Here is a 26,417-nt window from a genome sequence, read left to right as displayed (position 1 = left end):
TCTAGCCCTCTTAAATCCCTCTTAAACTCCTTCCTGGCTACTTTATAACTCGAGTTCTGCCTGATTTTTGCTTCCTTAACCTTAAGTGTGCCTCTTTCCTCTTGACTAAATCTTTGATTTCTTTTGTCTACCATGGTTCTTTCACTAACAATCTATCACTTATAATGACAGATCATGAGTGATGGTGCATGTGATATCTGACCAGAAGAAAAACAATATGATGGTGGCAATACTCAAACCACTTACCTGATGTTTCCAGCTCATCACTCATTCACTTGTAACGTATGTGAAGCATTTCCATGTGCCCTGTTTCCCTCTTCCCCAAACTCCTTTATGATGACTTCTTCCAGCAGAACCCTGATTGTAGCCAACTGCTTTTGTGTTTAACTTTCCATTTGGTTTCTTAACCCCTGTTCATTCCTCACTTTTCTACAGCGCTATGATAGTATCCTGTGATCTACTTGCATTAGCTTATCCTGCTGTTCTCCTCTCCGATGTGGTTTACCTCCTCCTTTATACTGTCTTAATCTGATCGTCTTTATCCATTTTTCATCTTGGCAAGTCCATCCACCTCGGTTTTAATACCCCACCAAGTTAACAACAGAATGAGAGATGGACAAAGCATTGTCATTAGTTGATATTGTAATATAGTGCATTCAGGAAAGAAAGGTTGACAACAAGGGAAATTGAAAATTCTGTAGCATTCTCTGCAAACCTTTTTAGATTGATACTGTAACCAGTCTTACTTCTTTACAGCTACTCTAACGTACGATACCTTGAGGTTTGGCGATTTTGAAGACTTTCCGGAAACAAAAGAGCCTGTTTGGATTTTAGGAACCAAGTATAGTGCACTCACAGGTAGGAAAAGACTCGGTAAATGGCTTGCAACTATAACTTGGGAGAAAAGTTAGCAGCAGCTGGTGCAGTTTTAGTTTTGGGCTGGGAGGGCAGCTGCTGCCAGTGTTAGAAATTGTTGTTGGATGTTCAGGAAGATGCTGGGCGAGGAATACAGCATTCTAACCATTCCAGCCAAATGATAAATTCCACTACAAACACGACATTCTGCAGATACTGGAAATCTAAAACAACGCACACAAAAGGCTGGAGGAACTCAGCAGGCCAGACAGCATCTACAGAAAAGAGTACAGCCAACATAAACAGTTCCTCCATCATTTTGTGTGTGTTGATAAAACTCCATTTCCTTTTGGAATCATTTAGACAGGTAAGTATTGCTCAGTACCTAACTACATTGTATTTTTATAGCAAGTATTTTTATTCCATTATTAGATAGTTCAGATTGGCCAACTGAGTTTTGAGAACAGCTAATCTGCAGATTTCCCTGCTCAATTATTCTACATTTTCATTGTTTAGAAATTCTCCATGTCCACTCATTTTAGGCCCTTCAGTATTTGATAGTTTTCTTTCTTTCTTTTCAAATCTTTTTATTAGTTTTTAAAAAAAAACAGAAGAAAAATATTGTTACAAGACATTTGAGAGTACATAATAGATTGATAAACATTCAAATATATATTGATCCATACATAGAATCTCTCAAACTCATATAATAATATAAATGATTAAGAGAAACCCCCCCCAAAACAAAAAAAAAACAACAACTAAATAGAGAAAAAAAAACTAACCAACATGGGCAATCGCATAATGTTATATATATATAGTAGTGCCTATGACTCCCAACCTCCATCCACACAATTCAGGATAGTGACAATAAGGTTCAGGATCAGACCGTTTAATTCATATGAAAATGCTGAATAAATGGTCTCCAAGTTTCCTCAAATTTAACTGAAGGATCGAAAACCACACTTCTAATTTTTTCTAAACTTAAACAGGAAATAGTTTGGGAAAACCACTGAAATACTGTTGGAGGATTGGCTTCTTTCCAATTCAGTAAAATGGATCTTCTAGCCATTAGTGTAATAAATGCAATCATTCGTTGGAATGAAGCGGATAAACACTTATTATCTATCATTGGTAGGCCAAAAATTGCAGTAAAAGGGTGTGGTTGGAGATTAATATTTAAAACTCTTGAAATAATATTAAAAATATCTTTCCAATAGTTATGTAAGCAAGGACAGGACCAAAACATATGAGTCAACGAAGCTATATCAGAATGACATCTATCACAGGTTGGATTAACATATGAGTAAAATCGAGCAAGTTTATCTTTAGACATATGAGCTCTGTGTACGACCTTAAATTGTATTAAGAGTATGTTTAGCACATATAGAGGATGAGTTTACCAGTAATAAAATTTTTTCCCATTGCTCAGTAGAAATAGGGCAATGCAGTTCTTCCTGCCATTCCTTCTTAATTTTTTCAGATATATCTGGTTGTAGATTCATAATCATATTATAAATGATAGCAACAAGACCCTTTTGACAAGGATTAAGAGCTAAAATTCTTTCTGTAATGTCCAATGGACATTCTTTCGAAAAAGACTTTAGTTCATTATATAAAAAATTTCTAACTTGTAGATATCTAAAAAAATGGGTTTTAGATAAATTATATTTATTAGATAATTGTTCGAAGGACATAATGTTATCATCCAAAAACAGATCACGAAAACATGTTATACCTTTTGTTTTCCATAAATAAAAGGCTTGATCTATGGAAGATGGTCGAAAAAAGTAATTAGCTGTTATAGGACTTGACAGTATAAACTTATTCAAACCAAAAAATTTACGAAATTGAAACCAGATTCGTAATGTATACTTGACTATAGGATTAGTTATCTGTTTATTCATTTTAAATAACGAAAAGGGAAGTGAAGATCCTAAGATTGAAATCAATGAGAAATCTTGCACAGATTTACATTCCAAATTTACCCATTGTGGGCCAGCAACTGTAGTCGATTCTTGTGTCCAAAATATCAAATACCGTATATTAACTGCCCAATAGTAAAATCTTAAGTTTGGTAGAGCCAAACCGCCCTCCTTCTTAGGCTTCTGTAAATATTTTTTAGCTAACCTAGGATTTTTGTTCTGCCACAAATACGACGATATTTTAGAATCAACTGTATCAAAAAAAGATTTAGGAATAAAAATTGGTAATGCTTGAAATAGGTATAAAAATTTAGGTAATATCATCATCTTAATGGCATTAATTCTACCTACCAAAGACATAGATAGTGGGGACCACCTATTAGCAAGTTGCTTAATTTGATCTATTAAAGGCAAAAAATTAGTTTTAAATAAATCTTTATGTTTTTTAGTAATTTTAATACCTAAATAAGTAAAATAGTCTGTAACAATTCTATATGGTACCCGATTATAAATTGGAGTATGCATATTTAATGGAAAAAGTTCACTCTTATTAAAATTCAATTTATACCCAGAGAAGTTACTAAATTGAGCAAGCAAAGAAGAAATAGCAGGAATAGATCTTTCAGGATCAGATATATATAATAACAAATCATCTGCATATAATGATACCTTATACATCGTCTCCCCGCGGGTAATACCTAAAATATTGGGTGATTCACGAATAGCTATAGCCAAGGGTTCCAAAGCAATGTCAAATAATAAAGGGCTTAAAGGACAACCTTGCCTTGTACCCCGAAATAGTTGAAAAAAAGGGGATCTTTGATTATTAGTGAAAACCGAAGCTAAAGGTTTCTGATATATTAATTTAATCCATGATATAAATTTTGAACTAAAATTAAAATGTTGCAAAGTATTAAATAAATATGACCATTCGACTCTATCAAATGCTTTTTCGGCATCTAAGGAGATGACACATTCTGGGATTTTAGATGAAGAAGTATAAGCAATATTAATTAATTTTCTAATATTAAAAGATGAATAACGATTTTTAATAAATCCAGTCTGATCCTCAGAAATAATCCGAGGCAATATATTTTCTAATCTAACAGCCAAGATTTTACTAAAAATCTTAAAGTCCGTATTCAGCAAAGATATAGGCCGATAAGATGCACATTCAGTGGGATCTTTATCTTTTTTAAGAATTAAAGAAATAGAAGCTTCATAAAAAGATTGTGGTAGTTTACCTATACTTAATGCATCTTTAAAAATTTTACAAAGCCAAGGAGAAAGTATAGAAGAAAAGGATTTAAAAAATTCTGCAGAAAAACCATCTGGGCCCGAAGCTTTACCCGAGTTCATTAAGAAAATGGCCTTTTCTATTTCAGACTCCGTAATAGGTGTATCCAAAAGTACACTATCCTCAGCAGTTACTTTTGGAATATTCAATTTCCTTAAAAATTCACTCATTATAGAAGAGTCTTTAGTACATTCTGATTGATATAAAGACTTATAAAAATCTTGAAAGGCTGTATTTATCTCTTTGTGATCAATCGTCAGAGTACCATCTTGTTTACGAATCTTAGTAATTTGTCGCTTATCCGAAACAATTTTCAATTGGTTAGCTAGTAATTTACCAGACTTATCTCCATATGTATAAAATTGAGCTTTCGATTTAATTAACTGACTTTCAATCGAAGAGGTTAACAATAAACTATGCTCCATTTGAAGTTCCACCCTTTCTTTATAAAGTTCTTTACTAGGGGTCAATGCATAAATCTTATCAATTGCCTTAATTTTATCAACTAATGTTGATATTTTAGAGTTAGTTCGTTTCCTAACTCCGGCAGAATATGAAATAATCTGTCCACGAATATATGCCTTAAAAGTATCCCAGAGAGTTCCACTAGAGATGTCTGCTGTGGAATTTATTGAGAAAAACAAATCAATTTGCTGTTTAATAAAGTTAATAAAGTCAGAGTCCTGCAGTAAAACAGAATTAAACCTCCAACTTTTAGTACTAATATGTGAATCCGTCACCTTAATAGATAACTTCAAAGGTGCATGATCAGATATAACAATAGAGTCGTATTTGCAATCCATGACATCTGTAAGGAAGTGCTGATCAATGAAAAAGTAGTCAATCCTTGAGTAATTATGATGCACATGGGAAAAGTATGAGAACTCTTTATCATTAGGGTGTAGAAAACGCCAGATTTCACAGATAGCTGAATCAATCATAAAAGAATTAATAAGAGAAGCCGATTTGTTCGGAAAAGTTTGAATGGGTTTGGATCTATCCATCAAAGGGTTTAAACAACAATTGAAATCCCCGCCCATTATCAATCTGTATTGATTCAAATTAGGAAAGGATGTAAATAAACATTTAAAAAATTCAGGACAGTCAGTATTTGGAGCATAAACATTAACTAAAACAACTTTTTGATTAAAAAGCAACCCAGTAATAAGCAAAAATCTACCTTGCGGGTCTGAAATTGTTTCATAATGTATAAAAGCAGTTGATGAGTCTATAAAAATAGAAACACCTCTCACTTTGGCTTGCGAATTTGAGTGATACTGTTGGCCCTTCCAAAACCTAAACAACCTCTGACTATCCACCTTCCTAACATGAGTCTCTTGTACAAAAATAACATTCGCATTCATTCTATGGAATACTTTGAATACTTTTTTCCGTTTAATCGGATGATTTAAACCATTAGTATTCCAAGAAACAAAGTTAATAGTCTTATCCATATTGACAATACATATTACAGTTAACATATAGGTTTAAAAGAAAAGTGAACTCATGAACTCGGAAGGGGGAAGTAAGTTCAAAGGGAAGCCGGAAGTCACAGCACCGCAGCCATTTTAGTAGTTTCATATAAGCCCATGAAGTAAAACTAAGCAAAAAGCAAGCAGAAAAAAGAAAAAAAAGAAAAATCTCCCTCCCACCACCCTCAAAACCCCAGGAAAAAAGCCAAACAGAGGCAAGCGAGCGATCTAATACTAAAATTACCCCCTTGTCTCAAGACGGCAACTCAGACGTAACAAAGTTAAAAAAAATACAAACAACCCACATTATAAAAAAAGGGTTGATATAGGAAAAATTAAAATATAAAATTAGTGTTATAAATGTATATTATCAAAAAGGTTAAAAAAATTAAAACAATAAATGAAGGTTTAACACTTTCGAACAGATCAAAACAGTTATGACGCTACAGACACTGGAGTCTGTCGGGAAGAAGAAACGCCATTTTATTCTTCCAAATCTTAATATTCAAATGCTAAAAATGTAAAAAAAGAGCGTATATCGATTTAAAAAAAAGAAAAAAAATAACCCTAATAGGTCATCTTCAACATTAATCGGTTAGTAATATATAAAAATATGAAATCGGAATAAACCCGGTAGAAAAAAGAGAGCTTTAATCGTATATAAGAAATATATATGAACCGTATCAAAAAAGAACCCAAACGTCAATCTATAACAGATCCAAATCTATAGGCTAGATTACATTGATCAGCCCGATCAAATGTCATTGTTCCAGGAAACCTTGAGCATCCGCTGGCGATTTAAACAGCCGAAAAGATCCATCTTGAAGGGTGACTCTCAGGTGTGCTGGAAACAGCAACGCTTGCTTGTAGCCTTTCTGGTGAAAATTCGACATAACCGATCTGAAAGCCAGCCTAGCCCGTAGTACTTCGGGGCTATAGTCCTCCAGAATGCGAAAATTAAAATTTTGATAGGTTATCATACCTTTTTTACGAGCCGCACGAATCAGTCGTTCTTTGATGTGAGGATAATGGATCCTGAGAATTATGTGCCGTGGTTTCAGACTTGAATCTGCCCGATATCTAGAGACTCTGTGAGCCCGATCGATTAATGGGGGGTTATCCAGGACTTCTTCGCCCAGGACATCCACTAGAAATTTGGAGAAGAAAACGGTCAGATCACCGCTTTCAAATTTTTCCGGGATTCCAATTAACCGAAGATTTTGTCTTCGAGAACGATTTTCCAAATCAGTAATTTTAGCTTTATAGCGATCCATCTGTTGGATCGTCGAAGTTTGCTCTTCTTGCATTTTTTCGATTATACGATCCTTCTTACGAGCAGCTTCTTCAAGAACCAAAATGCTTGCTTGTTGTTCATTTGATTCCCGTGAAAAGGTCAGGAACTTTTCTTCGAGTGATCTCAAACGATTGTCATACTGTGCAAATCTTCCAAGTAATTTTTTCTCCAATTCATCAAATCTAGCGTCTATAAACTTCACAACAACTTCTAAAGTTAACGGTTCTTTCGTCTGTTTCGGTTCTTTTGCTCTAGACATTTCAGCGGGTTGAGAGTAATTCAAATAGTTTTTAAAAAATTCTATATGTTTAGACCCCTTTAAAATAAGTTTAAGGGGTGTTTGTAGGTTAAAAAAAACGTAAAAGGTTTGGAGCAAAGCCTAGATGCGGTTTACTCCATGAGCGCCATCTTGAGACCTCCTTGATAGTTTTCAATGAGATTTCTTCATCATTCTTCTAAACTCCAGTCAGCACAGGTGTAGAACCATCAAACGCTCGTCATATGTTAACCCTTTCATTCCTGGGATGATTCTCATAAGCCTCCTCTGGACTTTCTCCAATGCCAGCCTTACATACAGGGCCCAGGATACTTTACAATAAGCAAATGCAGTCTGACCAGTTACATCCTTGCTTTTATATTCTAGTCCTCTGGAAATGAATGCCAACATTGCATTTGCCTTCCTCACTACCAGCTCAACCTGCAAGTTAACCTGCACTAGGACTCTCAAATGTCTTTGCAGCTCTGATCTCTGAATTCAATCCCCTTTAGTAAATAATGTCTGCCTTTATTCCTTCTGTCAAAGTACATGATTATATACCTCCCTATACTATAATTCACCTGCCATTTTCTTAATCTGTCCAAGTCCTTCTGCAGACTCACTGCTTCTCCAACACAACCTTCTCCTTTACTGATCTTTGTATCATCCACAAGCTTGGCCACAAAGCCATCTGTTCTGTCATTCAGATCATTAACACGTAAGGTGAAAAGTAGTGGACCCAACACCAAACTCTACAGAAAAGGGGTTCTGGCAGAAAAGGCCTCCTTTATTCCCACTCTTTACTTCCTGCTAGTCAGCAATCTTATATCTGTACTAGTATGTTTCATGTAATATCATGGGCCCTGATTTTGTTTAGCAGCCTCATGAAATGGTTGATTCTCAACAATAATTTGATGAATATATTAAACACTGTGGCCCAAAGAAGTCATCTAGAAAAACATAGCTAAGAGAAAATGGAGGAAAACTGGGCTAGAAATCCACTGTAATATTTTCAAGGAAAAACTAGCCCCCTTTAATACTGCTATATGCTCTGCAATATGAGCCCGTTTTTCCAAGATGATTAGAGAATAGCGATGATTCAAGAATATCATTCTCAACTATAAACCAATTGTTGAACCTGCCCCAACCTGTAATATCCTCAGTCAAGCATCAGCCACAAAATGTGAGGAATTTGCAATATATTGTAACACCAAAATTACTTTAATTAGCTACAAATACTGGTAACCTCTATAACAAACATTGTAAAAAGATGGCAACCATGTCAAAATTTACATATATTTCCAGTTCAGAACTCTGTAGGATTGTAACAAAGAGTAAGCCATCTACTTGGTGTCTCGCCCCTATTCCTACCATATTTTTTAAGGACTCTTTTAATATTTTTCAATTCTGTTAGAAAAGTTATTAACACATCCTTTCAATCTGGAGTTTTTCCACAATTCTTCAAAACTGTGGCTGTCAAACCCCTACTTAAAAAGCCAAACCTTGATAGTGAGGTACTAGCTAACCACAGACCTATATCAAATCTGTTCTTCCTGGGCAAGATTCTTGAGATAGTCATTTTCAACCAACTGAACAACTTTCTAAATGAGAACAGTATTCTAGAGAAGTTTCAGTCAGGATTTAGAGCAGGCCACACCAAGGAGACAGCCTGTACCAAAATTGTTAGTAACCTTAGGCTCAGCACTAATGCCAACTCAGTTCTAAATCTCCTAGATCTAAGTGCTACCCTTCAACGTAATTGACCACAACATCTCCTAGATGCTTTAAAAATGGTATGGCTGCACAACACTTTGTGGTACCAGTGACATGGGTTTAATTGCTGCTGCTTTCTATAAGGAGTTTGTACGTTCTCCCTGTGATCACGCTAGTTTCCCCCAGATGCTCAGAAGGGCCCATGCCATATCACATCCCAATAAATATATAAATAAACTGGAGAACCAATTCTCTAAGATGCTTTTGCTCAGGGAAGCTGTCTTGGTCCCCTACACTCCCCTTAGGAGACATCGTTAGAGAGCGTAAACTTGATTTCCTCAGTTAAACAAATGGCACACGATTGTACATCTCGGTTGAGCCTGATGATGATAACACCCCATCTTCTCTGACTTCTGGTATGGCTGCAATAAACAAGTGAATGAGCAATAATTTTCCAAAACTAAATGAACATAAAACTAAAATACTTCAGTTAGTCCCAAAGCCAAACGAGATGAACTTCCTGATAAACTTGAGAACTTGGCTCCCTTTGCTAAGTCCCACATAAAGAAAGTGACAAAAGCAGTATTTCTACATTTAAGAAATAATTGCAAAGATACATCAGTTTCTATCACCTTTTAATGCTGAAAAACTAATTCACGCCTTTATATTGAATAGATTATTGCAATGCACTTTTTACTGACCTTCCAAAACAATCTATTGGCAAGCTTCAACTCATTCAGGACGTCACTGTTGAACTTTTAACTAAAACCAGGATAAGCGAGCATATCACTCCCATTCGAGCTACTTTCCATTGGCTTCTTGTGTTACGTAACCTCGTAACCAGGTAACCTACCAGCAAAGATAGTGGGATCAGCTGAGTCGGATGCTACTATTTTCAAACGTTTTATTCAAAAAGGGGCACAAACGTATGGTTAATACAAAACATTCAGATCATATACATCGTCAAAACTCAATCTAAAACACCGGTGTAATAATAATCAATCAGAAATAAGCTCTATAGTTGTCTAGGGGTAATACTGAGTCCAATTGAAATATAAAGAGTCACTCAGAAGTTTGCAGGCTTTTCCCTTTTGGGAACCGCTGGGGTTTTCACGTTGTAGAGAGAGAGAGATGGTTTAGAAAGGATAAACACTTGCCCGTTGTCTTTACAGAGCAAATCCGTGGAATCAGGGGAGCAGGCTTCCCCGTTGTTATTTAAAAGCGGTCTTCCGTTGGTTCTAGCCACAGATTCAAAATTTGGAATCTAACGCACGTGGCTTCCTTCAAAATGGCTTCCCGCTCCCACGGGAATCGGTATCGTGCTTCCTTGGTGTCTCCTTGGTGCGTCTGAGGGTTCCCCCCCTCAGACCCTCCTTTATACTTCTTCACGGGATCGCAGGTGTCAATCAGGTTGCAGGTGATGCGATCTCTCTTTCAACCAGCCTACTTTGCCCGAGGACTTTTCACGTGGTCTCCATGAGACAATAGTCAATGTCGCCTTTATTCTGCTTCTCGGGAGAACGTGGTCTTCCGCACGTCTCTCTCTCTCTTTCCCATTTTCCTGTGTCTATTCAGCACGTCTCTCCCCCTCTTGGGTCAGTTGACCCCCCCCCCCTTGACTAGGGCTCTTGCGATTCTCACAAAGGAGGGGGCCGAGGTCATAACACTTGTATCTTTTGGAATTGATCATAAAGTTCTCTTACTCAATAGTCAGGGACAGGATTGCTCAGACACTCAGGTCTTCTTCTGTTGGTCCTTAAATTTAAACAATCCCCCTCGAAAGATAATTGCTAGTCAGCTTTTTTGAGCTACACTCCTAAACTGTGGAACTCAGCACCTAAAACTGTAAGGGATGCAGAATCAGCTGACACTTTTAAATGCCAACTCAAAATCTATTTATTTAGCCTTGCTTTTAACTAACATTTTGTCTTATATTTTTATGTTTCCCATTATAAAACATTTTGAACTACATTGTTAGTATGAAAAATGCTCTACAAATAAGTTGATTCCAGTTAAATGGAACACATCAGGACCAATGCATTTTTGGCCCAGTAGCAAATTCTGTATTTAAATGAAATACAGAACAAATTAGAACACTACCAGTACTACTGCTGGTTGTGCGTTGTATCCAATGAAGACAGGAAGCCTGTGGAAGTTCTTTAAAGTGAAAAGGTTGCACTGGGGCAGTTTCATTCTCTCGACCTTGGAAGTACGGATATGGTGGTAGACATCACAATTGGGATCTTCCTTGGTTGCGGTGGATAACTGTGATCTCTTTTGTCCCTTGTCATGCCCTTTGTTCTCCACATACTGTTACTGAATCGCCTTCCTGGCCATTGGATCTGAGCTGACCGCGTGCTAAGACAGATGTGCCCCTATCTTACCGGGGTATGAGACCTGCTAGCTACCCTCACCCGGTTTAGCCCACCTTCAAAGTGGTGTACCAGAGAGTGCCCACTGTCCCACGCAAACAGCTACTTGGAGCTACAGCTGAGAGCTAAGTGTCTGTTGGGGACTAAAAGTAACATTCAAAATGATTGTTGATACCTTCAAATCCATCATAATTCCTAACTTGTTGAAGTAGTGAAATTGTTTCATCTTCACTCCTGCCCATTTCTGACATTTCCAAGTAGTAATGTTTGAAACTGCAGTGAGCAAAACAGTACTGAACTTGTCTTATTACTCATTTCTCGCCAAATATAAGTGACAGAAATCACTGCTTTACACACACATACACACACATACACACACACACACACACACACACACACACACACACACACACACACACACACACACACACACACACACACACACACACACCCCACCCCCCCCCCCCCCCCCCATTTTAAAATTGTTTGCTCCAAGCACACGATTGATGCTATTTAGAAACTGCTTGGTGACAGTCTCCTGTCCCAGTTGAGTGGTGTAGTATCCAAAATAAACAAAGGGAATCCTGGCTATTTTCTCAATCAGTTTTTGTCCTTTAAGATTTGTCCAAAATAAGTAGCTGTCATAGTTGACCAGAATTCACTGTAGTATTATCATCATCATCATCATCATCAATTCTGTCATTCAGCTCATTAACATATAATGTAAAAAGTTGCGGACCCAACACTGAACTCTGTGGAACAGGGGTTCTGGCAGCAAACCAGAAGACACCCCCTGTATTCCCTTTCTTTACCTCCTGTCAGTCAGCCAGTCTTCTATCCATGCCAATATCTTTCCTGTAATACAGTGTACTCTTGTTTAGCAGTCTCGTGCAGCAACTTGTTAAAAGCCTTCTGAAAATCCAAGTAAACAATATCCACTGACTGTCCTTTGTCTACCTCACCAGTTATTTCCTCAAAGAATTCCAACATATTTGTTAGGCAAGATTTCCCCTTAAGGAAGCCTTTGGCCTTTTTTGTCGCCATGTCTCTAGTTGGACTCTTAACACCTTCCCAATCAGGTTAACCTGCCTATAATTTCCATTCTTTTGCCTCCCTCTGTTTTTAAAAGTGTGGAATTACATTTGCTCTTTTCCAGTCCTCCAGAACCATTCCAGAATCTAGTGATTGTTGAAAGATCATTACTAATGCTTCAGCTACCTTTTTCAGAACCCTGGAGTGTAGTCGTCTGGTCCCGGTGACTTATCTATCTTCAGACTTTTCAGTTACCAAGGACCTTCTCCACAGTAGTAGCAGCCGCACCCAATTCAGGCCCCTGATGCTCTAGAACTTCTGGCATGCTGCTGGTGTCTTCCACAGCAAAATACTTACATTGTTCACCTGCATTTTCTTTGTTTCCCTTTACTACCTCTCCAGCGTAATTTTCCAGCGATCGGATATCCGTTCTTACCTCTTTGACTCTCTTTGGGTGGGGGAGGGCGACGAAGTAAGAAGCTGGGAGATGATAGGTAGAAAAGGTAAAGGGCTGGAGAAGATGGAATCTGATAGTAGAGGAGAGTAGACCATGGGAAAAAGGGAAGGTGGAGAGGCACCAGGGGAAGGTGATAGGCAGGTAAGGAGAAGAGAAGAGGTAAGAGGGGAGCTAGAGTGAAGAATGGAAGAAGAGGGAGAGGGAAATATTACTGGAATTAGAGAGATTGACATTCATGCCATCAGGTTGGAGGCTAATTGGACAGAATATGAGGTGTTGCTCCTCCAAAGTGAGATTGGCCTCATCATTGCAATAGAGGAGGCTATGGACCGACATATAGGAATGAGAAACAGGAATTAAAGTAGTTGACCATCAGGGAATCCTTGTTGTGGGTGGAGAGAAGGTGCTTGACAATCTATGTCGGGTCTCACTGATGTTCAGGAGGCAACAAAGCAAGCACTGGATACAGTAGACAACCCCAGCAGTTTTGCAGGTGAAATGCTGCCTCACCTGGAAGGACTGCTTCGGGCCCTGAATGGAGGTGAGAGAGAAGGCGAATGGGTAGGGGTGTAGTACTTCTGCTTGCAGGGATAAGTGCCAGGAGGGAGATTAATGGGGAGGGGCAAATGAACAAGGGAAATGGGGAGAGAGCAATCTTTATGGAAAGCAGACAGTTGGGGGGGGGGGGGGGTTGAAGGTGTGTTTGACATTTGGATCCTTTTGAAGATGGAGAGAATGATATGTTAGATGCAGAGTAGGTAAGGATTAGAGGAACTCTATCTCTGTTAAGGCAGCAGGAAGATGGGGTGAGGACGCATGTCCAGGAAATGAAGGAGGATGTCTCTGATGTCTCAACCTGAGAAAGCTGCGGTGGAAACAAAGGAACTGAGAAAAGGGAATAGCATTTTTACAGATGACAGGGTGGGAAGAGGTATATTCGGCACGGACTAGAAGGGCCGAGATGGCCTGTTTCCGTGCTGTAATTGTTATATGGTTATATTCAAGATAGGTGTGAGAGTCAGTAGGTTTATAAAAGTTATCTGTAGACAGTTTGTCCCCAGAGGTGGAGACAGATAGATTGAGAAAAGGGAGAGAGATGTCAGAAATGGACTAGGTAAATTTACAGACAGGTAGAAGTTGGAGCCAAAGTTGATGTAATTGACCAGCTTAGCATGGGTGTATGAAGTAGCCCCAATGCAGTAGAGTGAAAGTAGGGGAGCATTGCCATTGAAGGTTTGGACATGGACTGTTCCAAGTTGCCAAAAAAAGCAGAGATAGCTAGGGCCGATACAGGTGCCCATTGCTACTTTGGGTTTGGAGGAAGTAGGAGGAACCAAAAGGGAAATTATTGAGTGTGAGGACTAGTACCACAAGACAGAAGAGGGTGGTGATGGAGGAGGAACTGGTCAGGTCTGTTGTCAAGAAAGAACTGGAGAGCTTTAAGGGCCTCGATGGGGGATAGGAGTATATAGAGAATGGACATCCATGGTGAAAATGAAGCAATCAGGTCCAGGGAATTGCCCTCCCAATCAATTTCTGCCAGCTCCTCACTCATGCCTCTGTAGTTCCCTTTACTCCAGCTTAATATTGATACATCTGATTTTAGCTTCTCCCTCTCAAACTGCAGAGTGAATTCCATCATATTATGATCACTGTCTCCTAGGGGTTCCTTTACCTTAAGCTTCTTAAACAAATCTGATTCGTTGTACAACATCCAATCCAGAATTGCCTTCTCCCTAATGGTCTTGACCACAAGCTGTTCTAAAAAGCCATCTCATAATCATTCTGCAAATCCACTCTCTTGGGATCCAGCACGAACCTGATTTTCACAATATACTTCTATATTGAAATCTGCTATGACTATTGTAACATTGCCCTTTTAACATTCTTTTTCTATTATCTGTTGTAATTTGTACCTCACCTACTGGCCTCTGTTTGCAGGCCGCCTGAGAAGAAAACCATCCAGCATCTGTGTGGCCTCACATTAGAGTAATGTATTGCTCTGTTTGCTTTCTACCCATAAACTGTATCATTCTTTTTCTCCTCAGTTCTGTCTTGCAAGTTTTTATTAAATGCTCCTCCATCATCCTCTACATGTTGCACATTACGGAGTTTGAGAGGGAATATAAGAGATGGAAGCGGTTCCATACCCATGGAGCCCTCACTATCCAGTAAATAATGGTTAATCTGGTCATTGTTCTCAATGTTTACCGTACTGATCCTCACAACCTTACTTTTATGGACTGCAAGTGATCAGACTCAACTTAACTATACTTATTCAGCACTGAGAACTCCAAAAGATTGATCATCGTATGATACAACAAATTCTTCATCTTAGTCTGTCCTGAGCCTATTTTCTTGGTTCTAAATGCCCCGTCAGGAGAAACACCTTTCCTTAATCTACTCTGCCAAGGTCCTCAAAATCCTTTATCAGAATTCTCAGATTTGCCTGAAATCCAGAGAGTACACTTTCCTCACTAGGTAACCCAGTCCTCAAGGTGACACAAGAGAATGCAGCTCCTGGAATCTTCAGCTGCAAACAATCTGCTAGAGGAACTCTGTGGTTGCATAACATCTGTGGGAGGGAAAGGAATTGTGAATGTGTCCAGTTGAAACTGTGCATCATGACTGAGAGGGGAGATTGACAGTACAAAGAAGAGAAAGGGAGATCAATCATCACTCAAAGTAAAATGCAGAAAAGCATGCTAGGAGCAGTGCTAAACATACCTAAAAATGAAGAGCAGTCCAATAAAGGTATAATACCTGACTATGTGCATGTTAATCAACTAGAAAACACAGCATACAATATTAATAATTAATCTTGGAGCTCTAATAAGATCAAAGCTTTGCAGTCCAAGATGAAGATCTTGAGGAAGCCGTGATGGATCACCTGTTTAACATTTACGGCCAAAAGAAGAACCAAATAAGTTGTCTATCTCAGTTTCCTCTTGCTATTCCCTCTTATTGATTATACTATATCCTATAACAAAGATATTATCATCAGCAAACAGAAAATAAGGCATATTTTAATGTATCAGATGTGTTAAACATTAACTTGGTAAGGACTTGGGGTCTTCAGCATTTCAGTGCATGGTGACTGAAATGCTGAAGACCTGAAAATGTGTTCTAGCGGTTTTGGTGAAAGATTACAAAAAAGTTACAACACGGATATTCACCCAGCAAGGAAAATTGTTCAGTAATGTCATGTCAATAAAAATAAGGGTGTCCAGTTATTTCCCGCTTTTCTAATGCCATTGAGTCACTAAAAGTGCTATCTAACCATGCTTACTAGTAAACAGATATTTACATTGACTTGCTAAAAGCAGGAGCTCCAGACCACGGTTAAGTTTTTGGAACTAACACAAACAAAAGGGCTAAATTCCATAGGTGCAATCAAAATAACTCCCCTTGCAATCAAAGCAGTATTTGATCAACTCTGGCGTTTTAGGAACCCTAGCAAAATTAGTTTGACAAAATTTCATTGTCTTGGATCTTTCCTAGTATTAAACCTTCTTCGGGATTTTCCACTCAGTTGACCCTAAATAGTGCTGTAAGCTCTAAGTAAAGCATGCACATTGCCAGCAGTTATACTTGTGCACCAATTGAAAGGTATGATCCCTGGTGCCTAGCATTGGGTCCAACAACAGATTCCCATGCATTGTTCTGAAAGGAATTGATCTTTCATTTAGCAGTGACAAGACGTTTTCTCCAAATCTCCAGAGCTCTGATATTTTCAAAATACCAGAATTGTAGATCAAATCCAGTTCGCAGGAATTTCCAGGCATGATAGGAAGAAGTCCTCTGTGTGTTTCCTTCATTTGACTGTCTTCAGTTGTTTCATCAGTGATTCTCTCTCTCTCTCTCTCTCCCTCTCTCCCTCTCTCCCTCTCTCCCTCTCTCCCCCTCTCTCCCCCTCTCTCCCCCCTCTCTCCCCCTCTCTCCCCCTCTCTCCCCCTCTCTCCCCCTCTCTCCCCCTCTCTCCCCCTCTCTCCCCCTCTCTCCCCCTCTCTCCCCCTCTCTCCCCCTCTCTCCCCCTCTCTCCCCCTCTCCCCCTCTCTCCCCCCCCCTCTCTCTCGCTCTCTCACATTTTTTGATAATCGTATAGTGTTCATTTTCACTTTTACCTCCTTCTAAAAGACTTTGTGTTTGCCTGCAGTGTGGATAATATTCAGGCTTTGAGCAATCAATAACATTAATGCTGTGCAGCTACTGGGCAGTAGTTAGCGAAGCACCTTCTCCTGATATGTATACCCAACATCAGCTTTCATTAGTCAACATCAGTCACCATTAACTTGAAGCTTAACCATCTAGCTACTGTTAAGGTGATGAGAGAAAGCCATACATCATACTAAACAAAGCGACACCTTCTGACTGACCGCAGAACCTTTATTCTAGAGGTCACCAACCAGTCGATCGCGATTGACCGGTTGATCTTTGAGACTTTCCCAGTAGATCCTGAAAAGAAACGAAAAATAAATACACAAATACATTATGCCTGATAAACTTTTTGATGCGAATATGTAGTAACTTCTACTTTGAAAAAGAACCACTTGACAACTTCATGTCCAAAAGGAAAAAACTTTATCTAGGATGGTAAAACAATATTCGCATACAGAAGTTTTCACTAATGCGCACCGGGCAGAAAAGACCAGAAGGAAAACCCCGCAACCCCGGAAACAATCTCTCTTTATGAACAGTTTCTGTAGCGGGAGTATTGCTATAATTCCATGATCCTAATTGGTATTAACTTACTTTATAATGCTCAAATTACAACCCTTCTCCCCCTTTAAATTCCAACATTCCCCAAAGGTACAAGAAATGGGAAACAAAAACAGTGGTGTCATTAGCTTGTGTACCCCTGAAACTTATACTAGTGTCTCAGTTAGTTTACCAATACCAGGAAAGTTGAGGAGCTGAAATCAGGGTTGAAGGCCCAGCAAGCATGCTGCTCAGAGGACGTGGAATGACAAGTGTTAAAGGACTTGTCACTCTGTGAATATTTTTCACGACAGTTTGATGAATCCTTGGATGTAATGCAAACAGCTCAGCTTGTTGTATTTGTCAGAATGGCTTTCCAGGATTTTATAAAAAAGGACTTCTTCAATCTTTTGCACTTAAAGGAGAGAACAAGAGGTGAGGATATTTACAATGAGTTTAAAAAATGTCCGTGAAAATGACATCCCCATTCATAAACTGGTGGCAATTACTACTGCTGGGGCCCCAGCAATGCGCGGTGTACGCGTTGGTTTTTATAGCCACGTGTCGTAATGACCCTGATTTTTCCCAACTTCCTGGATTATCACTGTGTGATTCATCAGCAGGCCTTGGCTGGGAAAGTCGTGGACTTTTCTCATGTAATCACACTGGTGGTCAAACTGATAAACTTGATTTGAGCAAAAGCGCTTCAGCACCGCTTATTCAAGGCGTTATTGGATGAGCTCGATGCTGCTATGGCCTGTTTGATATGCTAGTTACAGTGTTTTCTTAGTTAAATTAATTTGAAAGTTTGACAAAAACATTTTATATAATTAAAATACAATTAGCCCAAATAAATGCCTCAAGCCGGAAGTACAATCTGAGCTGTTTTTTCTCTGAACGATTTAGTCGGTCGATCTTGCCTTTCACTAAGGCCGAGGTAGGGGATCTTGGGCTTAAAAAGGTTGGTGTCCACTTCTTTATCCATCCAAAGGGATGTGGTAGAATAGCAAGAACTGAAATAACAGTCAAAGGCAAACATCCGTCCAACACATTAAAATCAATGCATTAAAACGTTGACTCGCACCAGCAATGATAGCCACAGAAAATACCAAATACACAGTGGCATTTCACCCAGACTTCAATGGCAGGTGCGCAGTCCAATGAACTCTATCACCTCGAGCAGCAAGGGCAGATGGCACATGGAGTTATTTCCATCTGCAAGATCCTGCCTGAGTTACAAGTGTAAAGCAAATTAAAAATATATTGCTATTCCTTGATTGTTGCTGGGTTAAAATTGGAGAAGTCCCTCCTTGGAATTATTGCATTCAAGGTTCAAGATAGTTTAATGTCATTCCCAGCACTCTAGTGTAAAGGAGAACAAAGTAATGGTGCTGCATTGGATCTGGAGCAACAAAAAAGCCACAGTAACACAGTGACTCACTAACCTCATTTCAAGTGTAAAGATTAAGTAATCCCACATGCTCTGAATAAATTAATAAACTCTAATCCCATGTTACATTTATGTTTTTTATTAATCAATATCTCTGTTTATTCTGGCAATGAATCAACAGCCTTAAATAAAATGGACAAGGAGTACATGAACTTACATATTCCCTCTTAGGCTAATTCCTATTACATGGTTTCAATGAAGAGCTGGAGTTCTTGCCCAGTGCTCTGAGCACTGACCTATTAATCAGTGCCCCTATTGTATAGGGTCCAAAAATTGGCCTGAACTGGATAATGAGGAAAATAAAGCTTCAGGTTGCAAGCGATATAGATGTTCTTGTCATTTGGGCAAAGAAGTAGCAGATGAATTTAATCCAGAGGCTGTATATAATATGAATTAGGCCGAGCTTGAGTTCTGCCTATAGTTCTGGTCTCCACATTATAACAAACATATGGCTTACTTTGGAAAAAGTGCAGCGGAGATTTAAGCAGATGCTATCAGGACTGGAGAATTGTAGCTATGAGGAGAGATTTCATTAACTGCAATTCTCCTTTTGAACTAAGGAGATTGAATGATACTTTAATTGAGGTCTTCAAAATTCTGGTAGGAACTTAGAAAGAATAGAAAGATGTCAATTTTTCCAACTATATTCTTGACATCTTACCTTTCCAGAGAAACTTCCTCACATATTTGTTTAACTCTTGAAAAAACTTCTGGGGTAATTGTATTGGTAATGATTGAAATAAATATTGTAGTCTAGGGAATATATTCATTTTTATAGTATTTACTCTACCTACTAATGTTATTGGTAATGCCATCCATTTATCAAGATCTTCCTGAATTTTTTTCAAAAGTGGTAAATAATTTGTATAAGTTTTTTATGTCATTGTCAACTCTTATACCTAAATATTTTATACCATTTGCCGGCCATCTAAATTGAGTTATTAATCGACATTGACTATAATCTCCATTAGTAAGAGGTAAAATTTCACTTTTATCCTAATTTATTTTATAACCTGATATTTTCCCATATTCTTCTAATCTATAAGATAATTTGCGTAATGAATTTATTTAACGCCAATTTTTTACCTTTAATAGACCAGGTTAAGCAATTGCTTACTAAATGGTCCTTATTGTCTTTATCATTGATTGGTCGAATTAATGCTATTAAGATGATTATCTTGCCTAAATTTTTATATCTTTTTCAAGCGGTACCAATCTTTATTTCTAAATCCTTTTTTAATACTATTGACTCTAAAATTTCTTCTTACATATGGCAGAATAAAAATCCTAGGTTAAGTAAAAAATATTTACAGAAATCCAAAAAGGATGGTGGTTTGGCACTGCCGAAATTTCAGCTTTTACTATTGGGCAATTAACATTCGATAACTATTGGGCAATTAACATTCGATATTTAAAATTTTGGACACAGAGTGTGGATATAAATGTAAGTCCACAATGGGTAATTGAATGTAATTCTGTACAAAGATTTTCATTGGTTTCCATCTTAGGGACTTCGCTTCCCTTTTTTCTTTCCAAGTTGAACAAACAAATGGTTAATCCAATAATTAAATATACATTACGAATATGGTTTCAGTTTCGTAAATTTTTTGGCTTGAATAAATTTATTCTGTCACGTCCTATTACGTCTAATTTTTTTTCAACCCTCTGTTATGGATCAAGCCTTTTCGGTATGGAAAATGAAGGGTATAATATGTTTTCATGTTTTCCTTTTGGATAACTGTTTCATGTCTTTTGAACAGTTGTCTAATAAATATAATTTGCCCAGATCCCTTTTTTTTAGATATTTACAGATTAGAGATTTCTTGAATACTATGTTACCTACTTTTCCGATTTCATATCCAACCAATATTATGGGAAAAATTTTAGGCTTAAACCCTTTTCAAAAAGGTTTAATAGCAATCATTTATGATATGATTATGAAAGCAGAGTCAGGTATATCTGATAAAATTAAGAACGAATATGAGAAGGAACTTCAACTCTCCCTATCCATAGAGAAATGGGAGAAAAATTTTCAATTAGTTAACCTTTCTTCTATTTGTGCTAAACATACGTTGATTCAATTTAAAGTGGTACATATGTCTAAAGATAAATTAGCTCGTTTTTATTCTCATATAAGTCTGATCTGTGATGGGTGTCATTCTGAGGTAGCTTCTTTGACTTATATGTTTTGGTCTTGCCCTCTTTTGGAAAAATATTGGAAAGATATTTTTGATACTATTTCTACAGTTTTGCATAGTGATTTACAACCTCATCCTATTACCGCAATTTTTGGTCTAGCAATGATGGATTTACCCTCCTCAGCTTGTCGGATTATTGCGTTTGCTACCTTAATGGCTAGAAGATCCATTTTTTTTGAATTGGAAAGAGATTAACCCTTGGACTATATCTCAATGGTTTTCCCAAACCATATCTTGTTTAAACTTAGAAAAAATTGGAAGTGGTACTTTTGATCCCTCGGTTAAATTTGAAGACACTTGGAGGCCACTTATTCAATATTTTCATAGAATGTAATTTGACCTTTTCTGATTCCTTTGTATTAACCTTAAATATAGGGAGCGGAGTTGACGACATTAATGATTGTATCCGATGTAATAAAATCAGCCAGCTTTGTTTTGTTTAGTTTAGTTCAGTTTAGTTTACCTTGTGTTCGATTTTTTTTCAATTTGGGGATTTTTTTTCTTTGTTTTTTTAAAATCTTTTTGTTTCTTTATATCATGTTTATGTTAAGAGCTTGGGAGGTCAACTATATTGGTGTTACTTATAGCTTATATCAACATGTATCAATTACCAATAATGTAATCCCACTCTCTTTGTACTATTATGACTGCTATGTATACATTATTAAAACTTAATAAAAAGATTGAAAAAGAAAGAAAAAAGAAAGGACTTACTTCCCTAATAAGTCAGGTCAAAATCTAGGGGGCATGGATTAGAGCAGAGATAATGTCTGCATTACAAAATCCAGTGAGTGTTTTAATCCAAGTCTTTACTTTTCAGATAAAGATGAGATCTTTGCAGACGTCACTTCACGACTCTGGTTTACCTACAGGAAGAATTTCTCTCCTATCGGTAAGTACTCACTGGTCTTAACCAGCTAAAATTCATTAGTTTGTTAAGCCACCTTGCACTGCTTTAAATTAATATTTTGGAGACAGTTCAAATGCTTTTTACCAAATCATAAAGGCCCTTCTGTCCACTGAGACTGTGCCAGTTTCCTAACACATGTTTACACTAATCCCAGTTTATTCTCTCCCAACAGCTACCCCCATATTCAACCAGTAACTAACACACTAGAGGCAATTAACATTAGCCAATTAACATACTAACCAGAGAATCTACGGGAAATCTATGTAGTCACAGACAAAACATGCAAACTCCATACAGACATCAAAGGAGGCAGCATGGAATTCTAGTTGCTAAAGCTGTGAACCAACAGCTCTACTAACTTCCTAATTGCCACATTATGCTACTTAAACGGTATGCCAGTAGCTTGGCTATATACACTCAGTGGCCATCTATTCATTAATATAGATCTTGTGACAGCAACTCAATGCATGAAAGCATGCAGACATGATCAAGAGGTTCAGTTGTTGTTCAGACCAAATATCAGAATGGGGAAGATCTAAGTGATTTTGACCATGATTGTTGCTTCCTGATGGGGTGATTTGAGTATCTCAGAAACTGCTGAGATACTCTAGCAGTCTCGAGTATACAGAAAATCAATTTTAAAAATCTAATGAGCAACAGTTCTGTGCGCAAAAACGCCTTGCTAATGAGAGAGATTAGAGGAGAATGGCCAGGCTGGTTCAAGCTGACAGGAAGGCAACAGTAACTCCAATAGCCATGCATTATAACAGTGGTGTGCAGAAGAGCATCTCTGAACATATAACATGTCAAACCTTGAAATGGATGGGCTACAGCAGCAGAAAACCACAAACCTACACTCGGTGGCTGCTTCATTAGGGAGAGGAGATACCAAATAAAGTGGCCACGAAGTGTATGTTTGGATAGCATCTATTACTAAACCATTGAAATCCTGCCGTGAACTACAGGTTAGAATCTGAACTAATTTATTTCATAATGCTGTTTTCTAGCTGAATATCATCACTAATAGAATTTGTTGCACTTAATTTGGATGAGGGAATAGAGAAGTATGAATCTAGGTTTGATGACATTGACTTTGGTGGTACATTGATTAAATTAGTGTGGGAACATTTGAGCGCAAGGAGACATTTATCCTGGAGCTATGTTTTGCAGGTACATCTTTGGAGAAGTCCAGTATGTATGGGAATTTGGAACACTTTCTTCAAAAAAGAACATAACCTGGGACTAATTTTAAACATTCAAAACATTTTTTTGTCAAGCTCGGTCTGGCTTGAGGGAAATTGGTAAATGACCCAAAATATTAATTCTGCTTCCTACTCCACAGATGTTGCCTGACCTGCTGAGTATTTCCAGAATTTACTGTTTTGATTTTAGATTTCTAGCATTTGCAATACTTTGTTATTTGAAACTTACTTAAGTGATGATATTAAAAGTTGTGGATCTCTGCTGGGAAGATGGACTTAAGCTACATGATGAATGGCAGGACAGCCTTGAGGAGCTGAATGGCTGTTATTCTATTAATCCTAGGTAATCCACTCACTTATGCAAGTACAAGTACAATGAGATCTAGGTGTTCTTGTACATCAGTCAATGAAAGCAAGCATGCAGGTACAGCAGGCAGTGAAGAAAGCTAATGGCATGCTGGCTTTTATAACAAGAGGAATTGAGTATAGGAGTAAAGAGGTCCTGCAGCTGTACAGGGCCCTGGTGAGACCCCACCAGGACCCCAAATTTGTGGAAGGACATTCTTGCTATTGAGGGAGTGCAGCGTAGGTTCACAAGGTTAATTCCCGGAATGACGGGACTGTCATATGTTGAAAGATTGGAGCAACTGGGCTTGTATACACTGGAATTTAGAAGGATGAGAGGGGATCTGATTGAAACATATAAGATTATTAAGGGATTGGACACACTGGAGGCAGGAAGCATGTTCCCGCTGATGGGTGAGTCCAGAACCAGAGACCACAGTTTAAGAATAAGGGGTAGGCCATTTAGAACAGAGATGCGGAAAAACTTTTTCACCCAGAGAGTGGTGGATATGTGGAATGCTCTGCCCCAGAAGGCAGTGGAGGCCAAGTCTCTGGATGCTTTCAAGAGAGAGTTAGATAGAGCTCTTATAGATATATATTATAGATATATCAAGGGATATAGGGAGAGGGCAGGAATGGGGAACTGATTGTGTATGATCAGCCATGATCACAGTGAATGGCAGTGCTGGCTAGAAGGGCCAAATGGCCTACTCCTGCACCTACTGTCTATTATACATTCCAGTTAAAGACATTTAGTCTGTCTATAGCTTCTCCCACTCATTCTCATCTTATTTTCTCAGAATATTTCTTCCTCCTCCACTTATCTACTTCTGTTTAACTGCTTTATTTGGCAGTATGTTTAACACTCTCAGCATTCTTTATCTAAATATGTTACTCCTGAATCCTTAACCAGATTTATTCATAACTTTCTTGCAGTTATGATCCCTAGCTTTGGATTCTATGCAAAAATGGAAACCTTTTTATATTTTCCTACCAAATTCTTCATCATTTTAAACATTTTTATTTGGCCACCTTTCAGCCCTTTTTGACTGAAATAAAAACAAGGAATGCTGGAAACACTCAGCAAGGCAGACAGCATTTGTGGAGAGAGAGTAATGATGAATGTTTCAGGTTGATGTTCTGATGAAAGTTCTTCCGTGTGAAATGTTAACTCTGTTCCTGTTTTCTAAACAGAAGAGATTCTACAGATGCTGGAAGTCCAGAGTAACACACATAAATGTTGGCAGAACTCAGCAAGTAAGGCAGCATCTCTAGAGAGGAGTAGAGAGTTGATGTTTCGGAATGAGACACTTAATCAAGATTGGAAAGTAAGGGGAAAGAAGCCACGATAAAAAGCTGGAGTGAGGGGAAGCTAGAAGGTGGCAGTTGCCCCTCCTCATTCACTTTCTCCCATGGTCCACACTCCTCTCAGATTCTTCCTTCTTCATCCCTTTCCTTTTTCCACCAGTCACCTCCCAGCTTCTCACTTGATTCCCCTCCCCCCCACCCACCTACCTTACCCTCACCTGGCTTTACCTATCACCTTCTACCTTGTACTCCTTCCACCCCTCTGCGCCACCTTCTTATTCTGGCTTCTTCCCTCTTCCTTTCCAGTCCTGCTAAAGGCTCTCAGCCTAAAACATTGAGTCTTTATTCCTCGCCATAGATGCTGCCTGACCTACTGAGTTCCCCCAGCATTTAGTGTGTGTTACAGTTTCTCTTTTCACAGATGCAGTTTGATCTGCTGGATACTTCCAGCATGTCCTATTTGGTTTCTGTTACAGCCTTGGTGGGTGTTTGACACATTACAGCATTAGTTTTAAGATATTTTGAACATAGCTCTGCAAAATTTCTCACCAAATTTGAAAAATGTTATTGTGATTTTGTTTTGTCCTGTGACTGGATTTCTTCCTTTCAGTTTCCCAGGAAAGGTTAATTACTATAATAAATATATGGTATTTATTGCATGCTGTCAATATTAATTCTTGTGATGTGAACAGGAGGCACAGGGCCCACCTCCGATAATGGCTGGGGCTGCATGTTGCGATGTGGACAGATGATCTTGGCTCAGGCTCTCATCTGCAGACATTTGGGTCGAGGTGAGTTTCATGAACTAGTTCAAACCTTGCTTCAGAATCATTTGGGTAAATGGGCAAGGTTGAAACTTAATGGTGGAAAAATGGATTGTTTTTGTGTCTGTCAGTGAATAGAGTTATAAATTAGGACTTTGGACCGAATTCAGCAATTACTGTCTCCATTCGTAAAGGTAGAGTAAGTGGGTCTCATCTCCATCTGTTTCCCTGTGGTACTGAAGAGTTGCAGGGAATATCACAGTAATCCTGTACATTTCAAATCAGCTTCCTGCCTTTTTCAGTAGAATTTTATTTCCTTACTTTTCTTCTCTTTCTTTGCAGACTGGAGGTGGGAAAATGGAAAACAGCAAAGAGATGAATATTACAGCGTACTGAATGCATTTCTTGACAAAAAGGATAGCTACTACTCCATTCATCAAATAGGTGAGCTGTTTACCACTACAGTGTAGTAAGAAGAAAGACATGGGAGTTAGATGGTGCATTGAATATGTTTGCATTGTCAGTTATTCACCCATAATCCTTATAGATTTTGTCATATTTATCCAATCTAACTAAACTGTTGAGATTTGCTCCCTCAACACTCCTTTGAAATGAATTCATGTGGTTTCACAACTTTAAGATAAACATTCTCCGTCTCCCTTTTCTAACTCTCTTGCCTGTAATCATAGCTATTGCACCTCTAGTTAAGTGATGATCAAATTGAGACACAGATTCCTTGAGAGTGAATTATAATCTAAATCTCAGATTTTTTTAGTAGTGATTTATGAGTTCTGTGTCAGTGAATTTCATTACCTGAACAGTCGTAACATGGATTTCACCTGTATAGTATATTAAGTTTAGAATTTTTT

The 26,417-nt window shown here is 38.2% G+C and overlaps 1 protein-coding gene across 3 annotated transcripts in view; it reads left to right on the top strand.

Annotated features, from left to right (window-relative positions):
- atg4b (autophagy related 4B, cysteine peptidase) overlaps positions 1-26,417 on the top strand; it is a 70,973-nt gene that overhangs the window by 16,615 nt on the left and 27,941 nt on the right. For 2 of the 3 annotated variants that reach the window (XM_073040573.1, XM_073040575.1), the window contains 4 exons: positions 757-858; positions 21,840-21,911; positions 25,477-25,575; positions 25,891-25,992. In XM_073040573.1, the coding sequence (XP_072896674.1) occupies positions 757-858; positions 21,840-21,911; positions 25,477-25,575; positions 25,891-25,992 (375 nt within the window). The remainder of the gene's footprint in view (positions 1-756; positions 859-21,839; positions 21,912-25,476; positions 25,576-25,890; positions 25,993-26,417) is intronic. The other variant, XM_073040574.1, reaches the window with a different exon arrangement.

This window comes from Hemitrygon akajei, chromosome 3 (genome assembly GCF_048418815.1).
Source record: "Hemitrygon akajei chromosome 3, sHemAka1.3, whole genome shotgun sequence".
NCBI lineage: Eukaryota > Metazoa > Chordata > Chondrichthyes > Myliobatiformes > Dasyatidae > Hemitrygon > Hemitrygon akajei.
Note: the sequence above shows the minus strand (reverse complement) of the source record. Positions and strands in the feature narration are given on the sequence as shown.